This window comes from Larimichthys crocea, chromosome XXII (assembly GCF_000972845.2).
Source record: "Larimichthys crocea isolate SSNF chromosome XXII, L_crocea_2.0, whole genome shotgun sequence".
In the NCBI taxonomy this organism is placed as follows: Eukaryota; Metazoa; Chordata; class Actinopteri; family Sciaenidae; genus Larimichthys; species Larimichthys crocea.
This window is the reverse complement of record NC_040032.1, coordinates 13,811,993-13,829,372: the sequence shown is the minus strand read 5'-3', so window position 1 is coordinate 13,829,372 and position 17,380 is coordinate 13,811,993. Positions and strand designations below refer to the sequence as shown.

The 17,380-nt window shown below is 41.7% G+C and overlaps 1 protein-coding gene across 2 annotated transcripts; it reads right to left on the bottom strand.

Annotated features, from left to right (window-relative positions):
- Positions 1-505: 505 nt before the first annotated feature.
- Positions 506-16,850, bottom strand: mlxipl (MLX interacting protein like). 2 transcript variants are annotated; one of them, XM_019254372.2, is made up of 17 exons: positions 16,291-16,850; positions 14,769-14,875; positions 14,425-14,507; positions 14,219-14,308; positions 13,149-13,190; positions 9,970-10,144; positions 8,654-8,734; positions 5,707-5,858; positions 5,008-5,620; positions 4,836-4,909; positions 4,376-4,646; positions 3,638-3,753; positions 3,332-3,454; positions 2,980-3,107; positions 2,540-2,663; positions 1,070-1,199; positions 506-979 (listed from the first exon to the last, which is right to left on the bottom strand). In XM_019254372.2, exons 1-17 carry the CDS (start codon positions 16,623-16,625, stop codon positions 816-818), a joined length of 2,808 nt encoding a protein of 935 aa, XP_019109917.1. In that variant the 5' UTR covers positions 16,626-16,850; the 3' UTR covers positions 506-815. The 2 variants fall into 2 exon arrangements, with proteins under 2 accessions (XP_019109917.1, XP_019109918.1); XM_019254373.2 differs by having other exon boundaries at positions 4,376-4,643.
- Positions 16,851-17,380: the final 530 nt, after the last annotated feature.

Here is a 17,380-nt window from a genome sequence, read left to right as displayed (position 1 = left end):
TTTATTCTATTTGCATTTAACATGTCATGCCAACTTTTTTTGGAAACAGTGTTGTATAATAGTCCACAGGTTTTTGGTGGCATAAGTCAAAGTTTAATAACCCTTTGTCCTGGTTCTAAGGACAGATCAGTAATCCTTTCACATTCATAATAATTTAACTACCTTTCATTTTACCAGGCACCCTCTGGACCATTTACAAGAAGCCTTGGTGGTCCCCAAACTCCACTTTGAGTACAGTTAAATATCCTGAACTAAACCCTGATAAAAAACGCTGTTAATTTTCTCTCACTTTTGTCTAACACCTGCACTGATGTGTGAATACAGCATTAGATAAATGTGAGGTGTAGTGAGACACCTTGCACTGAGTAAGCATGAGTAATTGAAGGCAATGATATATAATATACAGAAAAGATAACCTGAGATGTGAAAGGAACTGAGAATAAGTGAAGTTGTCGACTGATGTTGCAGACAGAAAATGAAGCACGTCATTCACAGTCACAGCGAATTTGAATCATCCGAACTTTGGCTTTACTGAAAAAAATTATTTGAATGAGGCAGAGAAATAATTAGAAGTTTGTTATTCCTTTGTCAGAACTTAAACATAGATCACATACAATATAGTTCCTATAGATTTTGGGTGTACTGGAATACATTCTTTTCGCGCCTGGTGAGTTTTATTTAAATGTGATTATGAATTATTCAAAGTCTCGGAGCAGATGTGTTTTAAACCATTCCCAGATGTTCTCCTCTGACTTTTGGTCTCCTGTGCATTGTGGTCTATTCATGTTCAGGTTTTCACTGACTGCTCTTCATGGTCACATGGGGTGTATGTTGTCCCGGGTGGCGGGCTGTAAGGAGTGGTCCAGGGTAGCAGCAACGTCGCCCTGGGTGACAGCGAGGGTGGCCTGCTCCGGCAGTAGGCTGGGGTCTGACAGGATGGCCGTGGTTGTACTCAGGAGACGGAGTGAACTCAAAACCACTGAGGGAAAAGATAAAAAAAAACAGATTACAGCCAGTGGAAACATAGGGGATGATAACAATACTGAGGAACCAGTTGTTGTGGACTCACTGGGTCTGAGGGCAGGCAGGGAACAGTGTTGATCCAGCCAGGACAGAGTGGATCGACACAAGTCCTCCACGCTGGCAGTGGACACCATCCCATTATAGGACTCAAACAGCGGCTCGATGATTATACTGAACTGACGCTGAGTTGAGGAAAGAAGTCTGGATCATTCAAACACAATTCATCCATATTATGTAGCTTGTCAACAACCCCCCAAAAGAGAACAAAACAAGGTGTTAGTCTATCTTTTAATATTTTCTGACTATCCTAGCCTGTTTGCGGCACTCTGTTGGTTTCTATGTAAACTTAACAGGTCATAAATATATTGTTTTATTTTGAAAAAAGAAAAAAGGCTCAGTTATTTCCTACAACAGCTGGGCACTGTAGTTTAAAAAACTACTCAAACAGGGGTAAATCTTAAATCTGTTGGGGACTATTTTCAGCAGTGGATGAATACACAGTAGGTGCACTAGTGCATATTTACAGCAGCAGGACGGTGTGTGTGACTGACTCAGACATCAACATTGTTGTGAAGGAATATGTCATCGAGTGCAACAGCGTGGCTCATCGATGTGAGCTCTGTGGCTCATATTAATATAATATAAAATATATCAGGCTTTAGATACACACACTTGTTATTCGGATCAAGTCATTGTTGGTTTTAGTGTTTTCATGGGATTTGTTCATAATAAGAAAAATATATAATAACATCAAGCGTATCCTTTAACAGGTATTTCAGTCACAATATCACAACTGAGAGTCTCGCTGCGCCTTGCTGCGATCCTGACTCCGTGTAAAGAGAATATAGCTGTATGTTTTTAATTTAGAATATCAGCAATCAGATAAATGCACGATCCCTCGAGGAACCAGAGTGTTAATATTCATAGAAAGAAAGAAAACACCCTGAAGGTGTTTTTGTGCAACATGCACAAGATTATAAAATCGTTATCTAATCTCCTTATCACGCCTGCCAGATAAGGACAGCAGTAACGGATTTGGCGATCATTAAGGAAAGAGTTTAATATATAACTTTTTCATGCACCTGGCATTTGAAACTCGCAGACATCATCTATCTACATGATAACAGAGCATAATTGCTCTGTCTGGATTAAAACTGTTATTATACTTATTAGTTACTACTTAGTATTATGCAAAGTTTTGGCCACTTACCATATGTACATATGTAAGTAAAAGCTCATTTCATGGGATATTTCTCCCTGCTACGCTATAAAAACACCATGTCACTGTAACAGATTGGCATAATGCTTGGTTTAATTAGCTCATTTGGATTCAACGAAAATGTTCTAGGGAACAAAACAAAGTATTCTCTGGAAAAGAAGCCAGTGGATGCTGCAGCTAACTACTGCAAAGTAATGAAACATAAGAACATCACACAGGAAAATGTGGCTGCGTTTAGTACTCGACGTTGGATTGTAATGTAATTTTAATGAACTAGATTTACATCCATAAGGATACGATCCAGAACTTCCAGTTCTGCAGCGTCTGTGCCCGGACGTACTCTCTGAATTTCTGCCTCATGTGGTCAAAGCGCTGCCGTGTGATGGGCACGCCGGTGGCTGGTAGCTGCTGCTGGCACGCACTGCAGGAAGAGTCAACAAAGCAGTGAAGTGCATCGTCATATCAGCGGGAAAACAACAATATGAAATATTAAAGGATAGGTTCAAAGGATAGGTCAATCAATTCAGGTCCTGAAGAAAAAGATCCCTTCCTTCCAGCAGGGTTGGTGGAGGATGAACTCCACAGTCCACAAACGTGAACTTAACTTTTAGATAAAATCCCAGTATCACCCTGGTATAATATCAAACTGAAATATTCATCCAGTCCTAGTGAGCAGACTCACAAGTGTGCACACATTCACACCCACGCTTCAAGTCAAGCCTAGCTAAAGGTCTCACTTGATGGCAGAGTTCAGGAGCTGGATCTCCTCTCTGAGTCTCTGAGCCTCCTCGTGCAGCTGAGCTCTCTCCTGCTGCATCTTACTGATGTACTCAGCCGTCTTCTGCAGCGTGGTGGCTTTGCTGATCTGTGCCAGCAGACAAAGAGTTCACCACATATCAGCAATACAGCACGATTATTTACAAATGTCCAACATTACTGTGACTACATTCATCATCATGCCTCAGCTTCATTTACATCTCATATAGTTTTTCCCGGTGTTAACTGTGCATCAGCTGCTCTTTTGTGATGCTCTCTGCCACCTTTTCGGCACAGCTATCTCTAATGCAGCTGCATATCTTCTCACAGTACCTTTATGCTTGGCTGAGAGCTGAGTGTTGTCACAAGATTATGTAAAGTGTCAAAACCCAGTTTGATGTTGAAACGCCTCTTCTGCTCTGCAGAGATGTGAGTTATCCTCCTGGTCTCTGTGTGCTGCAGATAACACAACATAAAACACATGCGCATCGCATTTCACACCCGTATTCACATGCATGGAGAGCAATCGGTTTTCTATAGTCTTCACATCATTTAGCACTTCAATAAGAACTTGGTTCTATGCAAAAAATCTATTTAGTGCTGTGCTGTATTATGTAAGTTAAATGAATGCCTTCCTACCTTACTTGATTCTATCTTTCCGTGTCTTGAGAAGCCTGAGTGTGACGACTCTGGGTTGGAGGCTTTATCTAAAGGGTTTGGTGGTGACGTTTGGCCTGGATGTCCTGAAAAATTAACTACAACAAGACAGATATGAGACATGAGAAATCAGATGACCTCTTGGCTCTTAGCTTGGACCTTTACAACAAGCTTTATTTGACCTGTCTTTTTTTTTTTTTTTTGACAGATTCACCCACATTTGAAGAAGAAACTAAAATCATCCATGTGTTGTTGGAAAACATTTCAACACACACTCTACAGTGTGTGAAAACTGTGGAACGGACAACCGGTCAGTCAAAAATAATGATAATAACTGTAACAGTAACTGAATACAATGATATACAATGAATACTAAATAAAGCTGTATACTTTTACTTTTGCATCCAATTCATCCTTTACCTTGAGATCATTTAATAAAATAAATTGAAACTTATATCATATTTTTTATTCTTTAATTTATCCTTTACAAGCTCTTTTTGCTAATTGTTTGTTTAATCAGTTTCCATATGTATATATGATAATGAGATGAGCATATTCATGCATGTATCTGTACACGACCTGCTGAAGCTCGACAGAAAGTATGCTAAAGTGTCAGCATATAGCAGTGGAGTCACCAGCTGTGATCATTTCAGTGTGTTACTTAACAATCAACATGTCATTCACCAGCTAAAAGAAGAATCCTAACATCGAGGTGCACACCTGTTAGGCTGCTCCTGTCCGTGCTGTAGAGCTGAACGGGAGACAGTTTCTCAGTCTTGGGGATGAGGAGGGTAGTGCCGGTGGGCGTGGAGTCGTGGCTGAGCAGGGCGGACACCGCCGAGCCTCTGGAGGTGCTGGCGTGGGGTCCACTGTGACCCAGGGTGGCACTCTGGCTGTGCAGAGGTATCACCACTGGGATCCCTGCAGGCCAACCGGCTCCATGCTGCAGTTGCGATGAAGCTCCTCCGACATGAGTGCTGCTGCTTGACTGCTGAACAACATGCAAGCTCTACTTAGAAGTGCCTTTTTAGATTTCAACCCAACTTCCCTTTTGCTTAGTTAGACAAAGTATCCACAAACTATTTATTTTTTCTTACATTATTTGTTGTTTAGGCGCTGTGCCAGGCTAATTATCAACATAAAGAAACACTGCTCTTGTGATATTAAAGGACGCGCTCACCGAGGAGCTGGGAGATGTTGACCTCTGACCTTTGGCTGTCACCAGAGTAGTATCAAATCCTAACGACGGCTTCCCTGAAAGCACAAAACCCAACAGTTAGCTCATTTCTTCTGACAGAAACATGATCCCACTCATGTTGCCAAAGACAGAACAAAGGGCAGAACTGACTCACGTTCACGGCCGCCTGAGGAGAGCAGCTTAGCCAGGCAGCTAGTGGGTGTGGGTGCTGTGGACAAGGGGCCAGGCTGAACCACGGGGGGACCAGCTGTCCTCACTCCTCCTGTCTTTTGCTTGTGCTTCCCTCTGACCCCTGTAACAGCCACCTGCTCCGGGACTGAGAAGCAGTGGGCCACAGTGACAGAGGGCAAAGCCGCGCGGACCGGGTCAGACACGGCGGTCGGGTAACTGAGAGAGTGGCAGGGAGTCTGGGGGTATGTGTCGCCGGTGTGAGGGTAGCTGTGGGACTGGTGTACAGAGCTCTGGGCACCCATGGTGGAGGCGGTGTGAGTGATGACAGTGGGGGTCACGCTGGTTGTTGTGTGGTAACCAGACTTATGACATGAAGGCGGGTACAAAAACGGAGTACTTGAAGACGCCGGCTGCTCGATGCTGGTGGTATATGCTATAGAAACAGGCGGATAAGGGTATGACTGATGTCCATATGGTATGGCACCTGATATGATGCTAGACGTGTGGTATTCAGCACATCCCTGGTCCTGCCTGGTCTGGTCTGGCTGGGTATTGGATGAGGAGGGCTGAGGCAAACTGTGCGATGACAGATTGGGCTGGAAACAGAAAGATTCAGTCTATTTTAGGGACTGAACAACAGCACTAGTAGTTGCTAATGAAATATTTCTGGAGGAAACGGTACCTGAGCCAGCTGGGTGTCGATTAGTAGCTGAGGAGCTGTTACCACGGGGGAGGGAACAGGAGCAAACTCTGTATTGGATGGGTTCTCGAAATAGCCACAGTCAGCAAAACCAGTCTGCTCAGTGGGCTGGCCCCGGTAGTTCATAAAGATATCTGAAACACACACACACAGACGCACACATGCACACTGTTAATTAGTCTGTCAGTTATAATAAAACTCTGAAGGCTGCTACAAGCTGGAACACCAGAAATTTGCATGAGTATGAGCCGACGCAATTATCCTTCAAAACTCTCCAAATTTTCAAATTGCTGAATCAAAACCTGTCACTTCAGCCTACTCCTTCTCTCTCTTGTTTGTTTTTACCAGTTTCAGTTGCCACTGAGATTAAAATCTCATCTTCAGAACAAACTTTGCAAAGACTCAGAGTCATAAATCCAAAGTTTTGAGAATAGATACGATGCAGAATCATAAACTATCACACTGTACAAGTTTACTTAGCAACAGAGCCCTAATGAAATAACGTAATGGTTACCTGCAAGTATCTGACTAGTGACGTGGAGTTTGAGTCCAAACTTTCACTCCAAATATTAGATGTGAAATGTCTTTATTGTCCTTTAACTAAACTTTAGATTTTTGTATTAAACTTTGGAGGGAGTGGTGATACAGTTAATTTCAAATTTAGTATGTAACACACACGAAATGCGTTAATTCTTCAGGAGATACAGCTGAAAGTGGCCTGAAAGTCTTACAGTCACGATTTCATTTCAGAAAAAATTCAAACAACACGACAGAAAATTAGAACACAGAGCCGAAAACATCAGACAACAACAAGTCACCGTCCGCAATGCTGTGAAGCTCTCTGTGTGAGGTGATCATTTGAGGTATTTGCTTTGTATCTGCCAGGTCACATATTTTTGGATCCACGCTGGCAAGCGACTGCGGCAAGCTGCCATCTGCGGTTTGAAACAGCTTTTTCACATGTGACATTACCAAATAAAAAAAATTATTGAAAAATATCAATTCAGTCTTCATGTCTTAGTCAATAAAAAAAACTGACTTCAGCTTTTAGGAAGTGAACAGCTGTCATTAACACATTCGGTATTTGGAATCCGGCTCTGTAAACACAAGGCAAGAACAATCTGAAAATACATACCAGCGCGTCAGTGTTTTCATCTCAGTAAGGAGAAACTACTGGAATAACAAGCCGCCTCAGACAAGTCGTCTATATTTTTATGTAAGAGAAACACAAAGTCAGACTCTGCATAAATTAAACTCATGGCTGTGTCGCTCTGACAGACAGTCTCTAGCTCCATGGACCTTGTGACCAAGAGAAAGGCAGACAGCTGATCCCCGAGGACCCTGCCAGTGAGAACAAACACCTACACAGACACACACATACACACATACACAAACACATGCAAACACACGCACACATATTACAGCAGTGGGCAGCAGGTTGTCTCTGGGTTACAAAGGCTGACTTGTTGCCACAGGGGCTGCTGGATTGCTTCACTGAAAGTAACACAAAGGCTAAAACAGCCACAGCTTTTGTGCCCCTGAGCAAGGGACTAAACTCCAACCTGCGCCCTCCCTTCTGTCTGATGCTCTTCAGCTTTCTGAGTCTTCCTGCAGGCGAGCTGTTTGCTCTGAAGAGGCGAGGAGCCCTGGGCGTAAAAAACGTCTTTGCCTCTCAGACTCTGGGGAACACATCATTTCCAAGAATTCGTTATGTTGCACATCTCGATTAACTGTTGTTCCAACATTTAATCATAACTTTACTTTACTTAGAAGTTTATTTAAATCTACATTAACTGATTTCATGACCATTTGGGGGCAGTAAACACACCACTAACATGTCATCACCTTTTGAAGGTTCCCTGTAGAGTTTTCTGTAGGACAGAGGAGCTGTTTTTCTATGAGTGAGTCCCTGTTTTGTTTGTTTTGTGCACATGCATGAGGACACGATGCTCACTTCAATTATTTTACTGATCTGCAGGAGGCAGTAATGTGCAGCAATGTGCCAACAACAGGGAAGAAGTTAGCAAACACTGATGTCAACAGTTCTGGATTTAAAAATACAGATTTAAATCGACATTTGCAAAATGTTTTATGAGGGAGGTCATCTTGAATACAAACTTTACCAGGGGCCCTTTAAGTTTTTGACTGCTCACTCTCCTTTTTGCTCTGTTTTTGGTCTCAACCATCTGCTGAGGGATGTATCTGCTTCTTTAGCCACTAAACGCTTCGCTATGTTCACTGCATAGTGGCTATCTTTGTCCTCCTGTCATTCAGTGCTGATCATGTAAGGTACAGTGGGTTTATTTGTGCTTTTTTGTCTGAAAGTGGCTGTCTGCTGTGGCCGTAAATGACACGGATGATGGTGGTGAGGTGAACCAAAACAGTAAAGCTGACCTGTTATTATAAAAAGATTCATTGTAGCTGCAATAATCATTATGCAGAAATCCTTCTGACAAAAAGCTTGTTTTTGGAGAAGGAAATTTCTGTCATTTTGCCTGGCCTCCTAAGTGGTGCCAGAGCCGGGGGGTCATGGTTAAATACATCCTCTTCCACTTCCCCATTCTAAACCTCAACCCTGCCTTTGACCCGTCTTTAACCTCCGTGGACCAAATCATATACTGCAGACACAGCATATAAGCACTTAGAACTGCTTTTATTATGCAACAGCCATTTAGAAGAACAATACACATAAGAAATAATAAGTCTATCTGAGTGGAAAACATAAATCAGGTTAAATTCTAGACTTGTGGTCAAAAATATAGACACCAAACTTAGTTCAGATGTTTTCCATCAACTATCAAGTATATTTTTCTGCACTAAATCACATGTACCACATGTGTACCACACAAAACAAACAGAAAGTTGATAGATCCTCAGATGGAGCAACACAGACAGACAGAGAGAGGCAGATGGACGGGGGAGGGAGTACCTGGTATATCCATGAAATCGTCCAGATTGGGCTGCAGCGGGGTCAGACCCGGTTGGATTATATCAGCATTGCTCGTGTACGCTGGTGAGGAAGAGAACAAAAGGTTATGGTTCATCACAGAGATGTTCCTTATTTGTAGGGTGGGTTCCTTTGGCTGACTCGCCGATCCATGTGACCATCAGACGAAAGTGACAAAACTGTGGCAGTGGCACAAAACGTTAAAACCTTTCTATAACATTAGAGTAACGCCCCTATTGGCTGTCCACTGTACCACTTAATATTTAATATATAAGGTTTTATACAGAAGCAGAAGTAAAAAACAAACAAAGATTGTACTCAACAAATGACACACAACATGTTAGGATGTAAGATTTACTCATAGCTACTGATTCAGTCAGTGACAGTTCAGTTTAAACATTAGGTGTTAAAGATGTACTGAAATCCTCTAATGTTGTTGTTCAGTGAGCTTTAGTGGTTCTGGTAGGCACCTATTGGACAGCCTTGTATTGAAGGGACAGACAGCAAAGTGAGGTAAACCTTCTCATCTAACTCATGAGAAACAAACCAATTTCACATGCTTCCTAAAAAGTCCAACCCTTCCTTTCAAACAGTCACGACCGAACAAGCAACAAGCATTAAAAAAAGTCTGAATAAATCCTCACTACTACCAAAAAACACAGAGCTGCGGGGGTTGACAGTGACCTGACAAAATAAGCAACAAGCCTACATCTGTCTTCAGATTCTGATTCAAATATTGTTAAATCCTGATAGGTGCATGGAAGTCTGTGTCCGTGTCAAAGCAGTGAGAAGAGCACAGACAAAAACACAAGATATGAAAAAAGGTGAAAGGAGCGAAACTGTTTCAACTTCATCAGAAATGTTCGTGTAGGACTCATCACTTGATTGAGAAAATAGATTTTCAGCCAATTAAATATGACAGATTTCCTATGTCTGGATCTTCACATCGCTCGATATTAAATTATACATTAAACACACACATATACAGTTCATATATATATATTTAATTCTGTCCTCTCTGCTCCTGTTTGGGGCAGACGTGGCATGAAAGCTAAGCTGATGAGTTTTGACAGTTATTTGATAAAAAATGAATAAAGTAGAGCAGAGCTGGGAATTTCTTTTCAGACAAATGATGCATCCAAATAATAAATGCACAAATATAATCTTGTCATGCAGCTCACAGCCCACTAGTTGTTCTCCCTCATTTTTCACTTTCAACCATTTGATGCTGCATTCAAAAAACAGATTTGAGGCCCGGCGCAAAGTCACAGCTGAAAGTCAGAGTGCTAACGACTCACTGTTGTGTCGGTCGCTGGCCCAGGGACTCGGCTTTTGTGTCATGGTGAACAGGGTGTCGGAGATGTCAGACAGAAGGCAGTCCAGGTCAAACATGTGGGCCTCGACCGGCGCAGCCTCAGGCTCCTGGTACATCTGATTGGACCATTTCTCCAGCTTGGCCTGGCAGATCTGACCCTGGAGCACATCAGCCGGAGTTTAAAAAACACTTCAGGTTAACTTTTTTAGTGACATGCCAAGTCAGTCCCTGACCTATCCAACAGAGGGCTCACTACAAATAAGACTGAAAAGGCAAAATGTTGCATTGATGGCATTTGTGAAGGTAATAACTGACACAAAAAAAACAACAACTTAATATAATCAGATACTCGTTGTTCAGTAAGTCGTGCAGAATTACTGGGTCCAGCCATCCTTACAAACGTAACAACGCCAACTCACTAAAACAGCATTTACATGCACGTAGACAAAAACAAAATGACACACGTAGAGCAGCTGCATCTCTTCTAATATCACATCTATATTCTAGAAAAAAACAGCCAGCCATGAAGATTTATCCAAATGCCCTTTCTCCTCTTGAAATCCAATAAAAAAAACTCACAGAAAATGAAGCTCCAGACCGGTCTCTTCCCTCTGTTTGAGATGCTTCACCCTGATCTTCTTGTCTTTACCCTCCACCCCTCTAAGTCTGAAGTCACATTTATAGGGAAGCCCAGATTGAGCCGGAAACTCTTTGGATTACGTCTAAGCACACGACATCCCCTCTTATAATTTATTCATTTGCCTCTCGATTTGTTTTCTTTCAGGCAGAATGTAAGTGTCCAACTAGAAATGAGGTAAGATTGTTGTGTGCATATGCATATATGTGTGTGTGTGTGTGGTGTGTGTGTGTGTGTGTACAGTGCATGATGAAAAAGCAGTTTTGACATATTGTTCAAAAACACTAGCCCCTTACAGGTTATCATTATGTCTGCTTTGTTCATTTCTTTATTTTGATGTCTCACCGTTTCAATAAGCGCAGCAGCCTTTTGTCCCTGACCTAATTCTGGCAGTCACATTCACGTGCGGGCAAACAGGCAGACGTGAGGCCCCTTACCAACACAAACTGCTGCTGTCTCGCTGGAAAAAACTACATATATACGCGCATATGAGCGCTTCTCTAAATTTTTTACTTCCGATGGGTATTATTTACGTTTTCTGAGAGGATTCGTGCAGCAAGGTGGTGCGTTACATCTTAACGTGAAAGAAGAGATAAGTAAATAGAGATTTGATTCAATTCCATGATATAGGCAGAGGCGAGATGAGATTTCTAATGCGAACGCCTCCTTATTTCGTGTCCAGCTAATTCCTTTCACAAGGAGAGTATATCTAAGGTAAGGACACAAAACTCTACAGCAGGGGTTTTCAAAGTGGGAGGTGGGAAGGGGCGGCTAACAGAATAGAAGTGAACAAATCTTATATTAGTGATCAAAAGGAGCTCACATAGAACAGCCTAAATGTGTGTCACAGTTCAGAGATACAGTAGCTTTATGGGAATTGTGGGAACTGTTTTTTTTTTCCACTTTCTACTAAAACTAATAAATGCAATAAAACCTTGGTGTAGGCTGAAGTTACAGTACATCAAACAAGCAATATTAAGATAATTTGAGTGTCTACGAGATCAAATAAGAATTATGATCCCATAGGAATCCAAGAATTGAGTGAAACTAATACAGTAAACTGGGGGTTACCAGTTTTCACCATTTATCCTTGGATGAATAGCAAATTTCATGGTAATCCGTCCAGCAGCCTCAACCATAAATGTCACCCTCACGGTGGCTTTAAATGAAAAGTGAAGAATGGAAATACATCCAATAGTTGCTGAGATATTTCAGTCTGGACCAAAGAAGCAGACTGACAAACAAATAGAAAGCAGACATCATCATCCCAAGTGCTACACTGCCTCAAGGTCTAATGGTAATATTCTATTTTTATCAAAGTACAGACTTCTCATTTATTGTACGCTCCATTTTCCTGCTATTGCCTTTATTTAAGACTCGACTGGGTAATTTGACCAGACTTATTTTCCGTTTTAATATCAGCACTGACAGGGTACTATGTAATTTGAGTCTGTGATAGACTTGCAAACAAAATGCTCTTGCAATATGATAGCCGCTGGAAGCAGATGAAGCTACTTTTCTCCGCACAAATCAGATTTTTAAAGAATGTAAGTTATACAGCCAATTCAATTTGAGACAGAGAGCTGAAAGCTGTTATAACATATATGACAAAAACAACAACTGGGTTTTTTTTTACTGAGGTGTTTTTCCCAGCCACTGAGTGTAATCTGTAAAGAGAAAGGCGAGATAACACTATGGGAACACGCAGCATAAAAACCTGGTTTAGTGATCTTTGACCTGTCAACTACATGCTGATATTTACCCTGTGAAGTGCCGCAAAAGTTAGGGCAACAGCCAGTCAGACATTATCTCTGCAGTCGTCCTAATTTTGACCTCAGGTAAAACCCGGGCTTCCAATGACACAGATATTTTTAAAATAATGAATAAAAACAGAGAAATAATGATGCCAAAGGTGAAAAAAAAGGAACCGTGGGAGACTTGCAAGGGCATACTATCATGAGCGAGGTGCTTCCCTCGGGGTACCTGCCTCTCTCAGCCTTTCTCTCGTGGTCTTTTGTTTGTTTCTGCCACCGTGACGTCGCTCACAAACTCGCTGCCCTTCCGCTGCCCAACCTTTACAAAGCGTTGCTGGAACTAGGTCCGATTTGATTAAATGACATTAAATTCTGCAGCCATTCCACCTTGAATGAAGATAAAGCCTGAGGGGCTGACAGATGCATTGTCGCTGCTGACAATCGATATGTGTCAGTTGCCCACAAATGCCAGGCCATGACGCAGATTGTTTTGCACGTTTCTGTTTCTCTTTTCTTTTTTTTTTCCATGCTCTCTCTTCCTATCTAGTTAACCGAGGGAGGCTAAATCCATGCACTAAAAATAGCCCCCTGGGGGACTTTGATGATCATATGTTGAGCTCCAACTGAATTCAAAAGTAAACAGTGCTGGCAGGGACACTCGCAAGCCTCGGTCAATCAGCCGACTTCAGTTTCTAGAGGTCAGAATACATATTTGTATTTGTCGAGCAAGATTCACAAGAGAATAATATTAAAGCAGGACTTCTGTCATACCTCTTGTAGCATTGATAGAATATCATCCTTCTTCTTCTGAAGCTGCAAAAGACAAGAAGAGAAACAGTGTGTAGTTTGATATGGGAATAAACTAACAGTCTATATGACCATGCTATAATGTATGCCAGCAATGCTCATCAGCTTAGTTTAGTGACTGTGCTAACATTTGCTGATTAGCACTAATTAAAAGTATGAGCTGTTGATGTTGCAAATCTCCAAAGCTATTACAGTTTAACTTGAGGGGAACATGAATATATGTACTAAATTTCATTGCAATAGTACAAATGTATTCATATGAATAATCATCTAGCTTCCTTCTCTTCACTATGTCATGGTTGCCCTTTACCTCCTACTTGCTTTGGCAAACAAACCACTAAGAATAGGAATAGCTCTATGTGATAACATTTCAGTTAAAGGTGTACAAAGAAAGAATCCTGAGCACAAAGTGTCCCTCTATGCCGATGATATGCTCTTGTACTTCTGAACACTTACTTTACTGGATACATTTGAGAGAATATCATGTTATAGTGTAGCTGTAGGTAACCCTGCAGCTGAACACATGCTGTTTGGTTGTAGCTGTAGGTAACCCTGCAGCTGAACACATGCTGTTTGGTTCATTGCCCTAATTAAAAATACATTTCTGGAACGTGGATAATTATAACTTGTTTACAAAGTAAACTCCCCCAACCTATAGATTTTCTGAAACTAGATTTTGAATGTTGGAAGTGAACCTATACCCGGATACTCGCTTACCTGTGCGATTTCATTTTCTTTAAATAAACCAAACTGTATTCCAAATTGTATTTTGTCTAACCTATAAAACTACAAACTCTACAAAAGTGAACCTCGTGGAGACACTAAAGGAAAAGTCAGTAAAAAGTAATTTATCCTCTAAGGGACCATGAATATCTATAACCAGTTTTGGAGTAATGTCAGGATGTGTCACTCTTAATCAACCTGCTCGTGGCTCCAGAGTCAGTAAGATTCATCCTCTGTCATGTCTCTACAAAATTTCACATCAATCTATGACCATGGCGTTAGTATGTGATGAAATGTGTTTCAGTGCTCACCCTCTTCTTATAGTAAATCCTCCATTTGTGATACTCCTTGATCACCACCTCAATCCTCCGCTTCCAGTAGCTGCCCTCTAATACGATCGCCTGTTGACGTAACACAGAAACACTGTTTTAATAACTGTATTTAAAATAATGTGTACTTGAAAAAGGACCCCAGCTTTTACTTGTAAATACAGTCCACTATGACACAAGTCACTCACTTCAGGCTTCCGATGTGAATCGGCCTCCGAGCCCTCCAGCGGCGTGACAAACCCACAAACTGTGTTCTTCCTCTTCTCCACATCTAAACACATCACACAGAGGCAACACAATCAAAAGATTTTGCAGAAAACATATTTTATTCACCCTGTTTTATTAATGAACTCTTTGGATTCTGTTCAACTCCACATTCATGCTTAGTCCCTTAGCTGTCCTTCTCTTTTGATTTAACAATCTAACAATTTCTGTTGCATTTGGCAGCAGTGTCCTTGTTCATTATGAATGAAAAAAATGTTTAAGGATATGTAGTCGGCATAGAGAGGAGGTGAAGACCAGGGGGACTCACATTGGATGAACCAAGCTCTCCAGATCGCATTGTTCAGACGGATTTTATCTCTCCACAGCAACCGCAGACCCTTAAAAGACTTCCACTTTGGAGAGACTATCTTACCACTGCAAAAGAAGAAAAACAATCAAAATATAAATATAACTAAAAATGCATAAGAAGCTTTTTCTTTTGGTTGAAATAAAAAGGGGTAGTGAGAATGACACAGTGGAAAAAAAAAAAAATCTCAGCACCTCACCCCGTGTTAGAGATCTGTCCTGATTTTGACTAATAGCGCCCAATCAGCCTGTTCACGGGTACACTGCCAGGCTGTTTGCACTTTCTACCACTGTCCATCAGCGTGCTGAGTGCTGAGAAGAGGCGCCCTAATGTGATGTGCTCAGGGAGTTGCTAGGAAGCGGGGGGTCATTTTCAACATGCTTTTAATGACGAACGCTGTGCAGCGGAGCATCAATTTGCACAAATATCTGCTACACACAATGAAGTAAATAAAGTCCTTAACATGAAATCCTTTTGTACCGCCGTACATTTTGTCTTCTGTTGTGCTGGTTGCCAAACTCTGGCTCTGGGTTTATTGTGCAACTATCTACAAAATACAAAATTTGGACACAGTTGCTGGTAGGGAAAAGTGTTTTCTCTGGGCCAAAGTTCGACAGCAACTCTTCATCGAAAGATGTTGCTAAATCAGGGCTGAAGTTTTAGTTTTTTCTCCAGTAGACTTTCTGAAGAGAAACATGTCCCTGCAAGAACAGGAGCTCTCTTCTCTTCTCCTCCGCGCTTTGTGTCAGGTATCTGTCGCTCAGCTTTCTCAGAAATGCAGGGAATAAAACTAAAATGCAAATGTGGATGTTACATCTGTCACTTACTTATCGGAAAATAAGCAGGGTGTGAAGCGAAAGCAACTTTTCTTTTAAAAAAATAAATAAAACATAAGCCAGGGGCATCATTTCAGGATCTTCTCTCCTTTCCCCTTTGGTTACAGTGTAATCTCTCCAGCGCTGCTTGCCAACAAGAACCAAAGTCCAGTTTTCAGTCAAGATTTTCCAAGCTGTTGCACAACAACAAATCTCTCTTGCACACACACACGCACAAACACACACGCACAAACACACACTCCAACCCAACCCCAACTATCAATTTTAAAAGAGAAACCTGGAGATATTTCTTTGTGCTCCTCTCTTCATGTACAGGCTCATAAAACATTATGTAAATGATGAACTGCAGAGGGAGATCAGTGCAGGGGGAAAAGAAATATCATTTATAGCCCGCAGGTTCATTTCTTTGCACTTTCGAATGATCACATCTGAAAACTTCAAGAATAAAATAAGTCTGGCATCTTAGATCTCACTTTATCATGATGCATCAGAGCTTCAAATAACTCGTAACACATTTTCCTGCAGATGAAAGGGAGTCTGGACTGAACTGCAGGGGATAAAAGTGGAATCATTCATACAGGGGGAAATCTGCACATTTAAACTGATCTGAGGTGGTCCTGTCCCAGAGTAGTATAATAGGGACCCACCTGTAAGCCAGGGACATGCAGTCAAACAGGCGGGTCAGAGTGGGGTCGATGCTCAGGGTCCCGGAGCTGAATGGGTACGTTTGGCACCAGGTCCTGTTCACCGTGTCAAAGTCATATCTCAGAGATCCGCCGCTCTTCCTCCTGCGCGGCGCGGAGTCGCTGTGGGGTGACGACACCATGAAGTGTCCGCTGTGAATGACCTGTGTGCAGGGGAAGGCACCCGGGTACGGTCCGATACCACAAGCCACCCGAACCGGCTCCATCTCCGAGTCCGAGTCTGAGGAGTTCTGGAGCTGGCTCTGTCCGGCTGAACAAACTCTCCCTCTGCTCGCCATGGTTGCGCTTACATGCGGGTTTTTTTTTTTTTTTTTTTTTTTTTTTTGACTGTCATGCGGTGAACTTTCTCCTCAGCTGACTCCCCCTCCACCTCCACCTCCTCCTCCTCCTCCTCCTCCCTTTTCCTTCAGATACCCGATATTTCCTCAAACAAGTGCGGCTCCACTGAGGCCCCTCATCTGTCTCCCTGCACACACAGCTGACAGCACTGTATGTGCGGACTGTTGTGCAACAGCTACTATCATTATGTCAACTTCCCGTAGTGGTAAAGTCCTTTAAGCACCAATCGGTAATTATTAATAGACCGATCCTAATGGGAATTTTTTAATTGCTCATAATATTAATTAAGTGACTTCATAGTGGGATATTTTTTTAATTTGTAGTACATTTACTCAGGTAGTGCAGTGTGTAGTTCTTATATGGACACAGAAACTAATTATATATATATTATTATAAACTTATAAAAATCAAATAAATACAGCTTTTTTATTACAAAATAACTTCTGTGTGTTATTATTCCCCTCACAGCTCTACAAAGAAACACAAAGAAAAGACTCTGATATGCTCTTTTCTTTTTTGTCCTCTTTAAAGTGCACTGAGAAACATCACCTTCAAACTAGATCCCCCTGGGAGTGAGTATAAGAACTCATAGGATGGTTTGATGGTGGGGTTTTCTGTTTTGGTTTCTTCTGCCGAAGTGGATTGTTTCCTCTATTTGATACAACTTTGTTAAATGTGTCATTTTAAATTGTTT

Excerpts from the sequence above, each read along its gene's own strand:
- mlxipl (XM_019254372.2), bottom strand. The coding sequence starts at position 16,625 with ATGGCGAGCAGAGGGAGAGTTTGTTCAGCCGGACAGAGCCAGCTCCAG. Across the intron at positions 14,309-14,424 it reads ATTCACATCGGAAGCCTGAA|GCGATCGTATTAGAGGGCAG; the intron begins GTGAGTGACTTG and ends TTACGTCAACAG. Across the intron at positions 3,754-4,375 it reads GGACAGGAGCAGCCTAACAG|TTAATTTTTCAGGACATCCA; the intron begins GTGTGCACCTCG and ends GTCTTGTTGTAG.